General features: G+C 36.1%; 1 protein-coding gene across 1 annotated transcript in view; it reads right to left on the bottom strand.

Moving 5' to 3' along the window:
- Nucleotides 1-798, bottom strand: part of LOC104624664 (SNF-related serine/threonine-protein kinase) — a 10,797-nt gene extending 9,999 nt beyond the window's left edge. Inside the window, exon 1 of the mRNA XM_010292099.1 lies at nt 662-798. Within this exon, the coding sequence (XP_010290401.1) occupies nt 662-774 (113 nt within the window). The 5' untranslated portion in view covers nt 775-798. The remainder of the gene's footprint in view (nt 1-661) is intronic.
- Between the last annotated feature and the right edge of the window lie 4,845 nt (nt 799-5,643).

Genomic DNA, 5,643 nt, shown 5'->3' with positions numbered 1-5,643 from the left:
TCAGCAGGAGACAAGCAAAACTTGCTGTGATATCCCTGGGTTTTGACAACTTGTATTTTGAACAGAAATCCATAGGAATCATGCGCTTTTTAATCCCTGCCACAAAATACTCTCAGCAACACCTTGTAATTTGTCCAGTAAGAGTGGTGGCCAAAGCCAGTCAGTGGTGACCAGCTTCTTCAATAATTTATAAAATGCATGACAGAGACACTTAAAAGAAAGATAAATTGTGCAAACTCAAAATTAAATTTCACACAATTGGGGGAAAAACCTATTAGCAAAAAAATATCATGGTATTAACCTTTAGTAAGAAGAGACACAATAAATAAATAAATGCAATACTTGTGCCCAAGAAACTACTCAATTGATGTGAAGAAATACTAACAACTAAGCAAAAGCAGCATGCATAGTATCTTATTAACAGGCAAGGAATATTCCACACACTGATCACAGAATCACAGAAACACTAGGTTGGAAAGGACCTTCAAGATAATCAAGTCCAACCATTAATCCAGCGCCACCATGTCCCCTAGATCATGTCCTGAAGCGCCACATCCACACGTTTCTTGAACACTTAATGATAATATGGTACAGTGAACTCCCAAAAGTTACAAGAATCCACTTTTATGAATATTTCCAAGTTCTTTAGTACTCTACTTACTCTTTACATTCTCTGGACACATGAGGTGGCACTGTGTATTTGCAGTCCATTATCATAGTCAGAGTTTCACTGTCGTTTGCTTCTTGAAATGGTGGTTGTCCACAAACCAACATGAAGAGGATGACCCCTAAACTCCATATATCTGTAAATATATAGTATATATTTTTAAATAACTGTTGAGGAAACAGACATAATTACCATCAAAACGTTAAATATTTTTGAGATGCATACTGTGGTTATTACTGCACTCTTGATTATGAGCATTACTTACGGAATTTGCAATTCCACTGAAGTACAAAATACAGCAGTTCCATTGTTTGATAGCTTTTATAGTTTTAGAGGAAAAAAGAATCAGAATTCATGACTTCAAGGATGCATAGCATCTTGCACACCAAAATGTTAGATAGCGCTAAGATAATGTGGTCACTCAGAAGACAAGAATTCATTACTCTCTTCTTCACAGGTAAACACAGATTAAAGAGATTTGTATTCAAAGCACGTTCCTTTTTGAAGGACTAGCATAAACTGTTCTCAATATTGTTTACATGTTACTCTATGAAGTAGAGAAATTACAAAGAAAGTCACTTATTTCAATGAGACTGAATTAGATATGTTTCTCCTTCAGTAGTGTTGCATTAAAAAATTATTTGCTACTTCTAATCGTAAATAATAAATCATTTAGGTAAAACTACATCCTTATACCAATCATATTACAAATTGTGGGGTGTTTTGCTTCTTTTAAATATCCATCAAACATAACAATTAACAGTGACCTCTACTACACTCAGAGTCATCTTGTTTCCTTCTAATTCCTATTTGCGTAAAATCAAAAACATTTAACAACTTTCTCGTTCCCCAATGAAATGGCATAACAAAAGATGAAAAAGAAGCACTGCTGGGCATGAAACTCTTTAGTTGGTTTCTACTTACTGTAAAAAGCTAATATTTAGTTCAAATCTTTATGAAGAGTTTGCCTAGAAGAAAATATTTCACAAGTCTCACTGCATTCAATACAGGAAGCTTAAATATTGAGAACTATTTCATGTTGCATCAAAATAAATAATTCCAATATATGCTTAGAGAAAAGGCCGTGCTCTAAATCTTCAGTTACAACTCCATGCTCTGGAAATTTCAGTGGCAATTTGGGTCCTGTAGCCTAGCATTTCACAGATCTGTACCCAGAAAAACCAAACAAACAGCTGAACTGAGAGAAATGAGGAAAGAGGGGAAAGCAGCTGGCAGTGGTAATAAGCAGCAGAGCACACCATCTCTGTCCTGGAAGAGCTTGCAAAGGGAGCCACATTAAGTTATCTTCCTGACTGCATCTTGCTTTTTGTGGCCTACTCAAAATACTTGACATGCATTTAAAGCTGAATGATGGCTACAATTTTATTTAATAATGTAAATCACACACATTCATCCCTAGAACAATTACTCATTTTGCTAGTTACACCCCATTCTTCATATGCTTTAGCTGACAGAGGAACAGAAACACTACATGGTAATTTTCTTTAGAGCTCTAATTTGTAGTAAGTGTATGCTATTAACTCAGACAATTATTTGATTTCTGTTATGCTTACTAGGGCCTCAATCCTGTAGGTACTTAGCATTTTGAGGCTGGTATACTGCATCACATATACCTGCAAATTCAACATGACTATTCACATGTTTAAATTCAGTAAGTGCGTTAGTACTTTGATAGCAACCTATTGCCAGAAAGCTGAATGTTCTGGAATATAGGATATAAAAAAGCCACATAAGACAGAGAGGTCATTTCACCTAGGAGGTACACCTTTAACTTTGTAAAGCTACTTACATCTTTTTCCTACTGTTTAGTTTGAAAGTGGCCAAAAAGTTTTGGTGCATTATCTCTCTCTCACTACACAACAGATAAGAACTCATTTTTTGCAAGCACATAAAACATGTGAATGCATGCATTTCTATTAGCAGTCATCTTTTGGATATCAGTGTCCTTACTAGATTTTTAACTTTTGCCTAAAATCTATTTTGTGATTCCATCTATCCTAGTATTCTGGTTGATACTCCCACACACAATAAAATCCTTCATGTATCATTTCAGCATGGAAGTATTTTAGAAGAGTCCATATAGCAGCATGTTGTAGGTGTTTGAGAAAATGAAAGTGTGATGCAGCACAGCAAGAACTAAAATAATGTTGATAATGTGAACACACAGAACTTGAATGCTCCATTTAAATCAGCACAGGGTTGTCTCAAGTCAGCTATAAAACACAATTATTTTTCACTCCTCGCACCAAACACAGCATAAAGGATGGTAAGTGTGAAGGAAGTGGTAAAAAATGTTGACAAAATAGGAAACGTTAAACAAATTTTCAAAGTAACTTCATTTGAAATATACAAATCCTGAAAGAACAATGGAAAAATGGGACTGGTTTGTAAGAACTGGATTATTCACTGGTATTTCAACCTACCACAGTTATTCATCCAAAAGCTGCATGCAATCCTGAACAAAATAAGAACAGTAACAACAGTATCTTGCCCTTCCCAACATGCCACAAAATTTCACATTGGCCCTTAGAAAAAGGGCCATACAAGACACACACAACACTGTATGAAATAAAAATTAGGATTTTTACTGGCACTCAGTCTGTAAAAAGAAGTTTCCAGAACAGACAACATGGATCCCTGTGGGTTTTGCATTATGAAGTTTTTATTTTGCATTTTTTGAAGCCACTTATAGCTTGACATAGGTAATACTACCAAAAAGGTAAAGGTAGTAAAAAGGATCCATAAACTTGAGGGTTAAAAGTCTTATTTGTAAACATCTCTTCCAAATTTAAATAGGTGACCTACACTCCCAACATGCAAGTAAGGTTAAACATGTTGGCTTGCTAGCCTTCAGTGTAACTCAAAATCCAACGTTTAGAAACTGAAGTCTTCAAAGCAGATACTCCAAAATGATGAGTTAATACTCACATATAATTTTGAAATATTTAAAAGATCAACAGTTAAATGACTATAGGGCACATATATAAGGAATGCTGATGTTTGTACCTGACTTACTAGTTTTAAGCCATTTTATACATGTAAAAATCAATCCTGTATTCGCACTTTCCACTTTACTGGAGACCCATAGCTGCGTATTTTTCAGTCAAATTCAGAAAAAATACTGGAAGAAAGATGGAAAGAAATTAAAATGCTTTCTTCCCTTTGAAGATACAATTTTTGTTCACACATTTAATGTAATAACCACGGTACACTTTGGAATATTCTTGGCTTCCAGAATAGTGCCATCTGGCTGACAGAGGCAAAATTCAAGGTCTTTAAGCACAGCTATCTTTGAAAAATTAGTAAAGGAGAATCAGAGATTATTTTATTATAGTGCTTATTTACCAGATTTTATTATTTCCCCAAACAATACACAAAGCCACACACAGGAATGTTCTTTACCATACTGTTTTGTGCTGCCACAATCAGCACTGCTCTATTATTCTTCGCTATTAATAAAGAGAAAACTCACCTTTCCTCTGGATCCCAAGGAACCTAAGGAAGATGGATATGGTTTAGCACTCAACTGATCAAGTGCTTTGATCAACACTCAGTACATGCTGCCCGTTCTTGTGCTGTACCCTGCTATTGCTGATTCCTGCTCACATACTAGGTGTAGCAAAAGGGGAATAACTGTGTCTGCTGGCGAGGCCACTTCCACCAGCAGAGCAGACAATGGCACCTTGATCTTTCATTTCTAAATCCCAAAGAGCGTTCTTATCCTATTACAAAAGGGGGTTTCACTCAAACTGAGTGAAAGCCCCAGTCAAGAGCTAGTGATCTGATTTGGTGAAAAGCATCATGACAAGACAGTTACGTCAGCAGATTAGAAAGATGTTGGAACAGCAATGAAATAAGGGCCTGACATCTCATCAAAGCAAGGCTTCTAGATAGAAGTGGTGTATCTTATTAGACCAGCTAATAAATGGGGAGAGGGGGAAGAAAAATAACTCAAAGTTTAAGGGGAGAGAAGTTTTTCTTTAGACCTCCACACACTTTTGAAAACATACTTTGTTCTTAATCTGATATACCTTATGTCAACTCAGGGGAAAAATCCTAGCCGAGACAGCTTCCTGCTTTCACACATTATTAGAAGCTGTAGATGTACTTTTAAAAGCAAAGGTGACAACATCTACTTACAGTTTTACCCATTCACTGAATGGCACTGGTTCACTAAAAGGTTGTACAAGCACCAGTCAAAAAAACACAAAGGAGAGTGCAGAACTATATGGGCAGGATCTGAATGAAAAGCAAGACTGCTTTTTCAAGATTGTTAAACGGGCTGCACCATTTAAAAAAAAAATCTCACCTTCAGTTCAATGCAAATATGGTTTGACATATAGTATACACAGTAAAGAACTCTACAGAGATCTGCCTCTCCTCCACCTTCACACCCCTGACATACCATTTTAAGGTAATATATTAGCTATGGTGCCATGTTAACATTCAAAAAAATAGGTCAGGTTTTAGACAAAACTTTTAAATATTGTAAAAAATTTACTACTGGATAGTTTAAACAGATAAAGCAGCAGGTTTTGCAAGCAGAACTCCTTGGCTTGGGTCAACAACTTGTCATGTTTCCACCTATATTCCCTTATCACAGCTCAGAACTCAGATGCCAGTCCCAATTCTAGATTTGACACTCTTAACTGAAAGAACACAGGGAAGAGAAGGGTTACAGAGACTCGCCTTTAGAAGAGATTTAAAGAAAAATTTATTTTTCACAATTTCAAGTTTTTTACTATTCTTTGTAATTAGCAGTTGAAGCCTTTCTGGAAACTACTTACTTCTCCCCTCAAAGTGTCATTTAATTCACCTTCTTCTGAAAACTGGTGGAAAAGTAGAATTTAGGCCTGACATGCTGCACACATTTAGCATGCATATACCTTCTACAACTTCAGATGAGTATGGTGAAGGAAGGCACACTTGTATACTGCAGTGGCCGAAATCAAGGT

This window comes from Phaethon lepturus, unplaced genomic scaffold (genome assembly GCF_000687285.1).
Source record: "Phaethon lepturus isolate BGI_N335 unplaced genomic scaffold, ASM68728v1 scaffold12430, whole genome shotgun sequence".
Lineage (NCBI taxonomy): Eukaryota > Metazoa > Chordata > Aves > Phaethontiformes > Phaethontidae > Phaethon > Phaethon lepturus.
The sequence above is the reverse complement of the archived record's forward strand: the minus strand, read 5'-3'. Positions and strand labels throughout refer to the sequence as shown.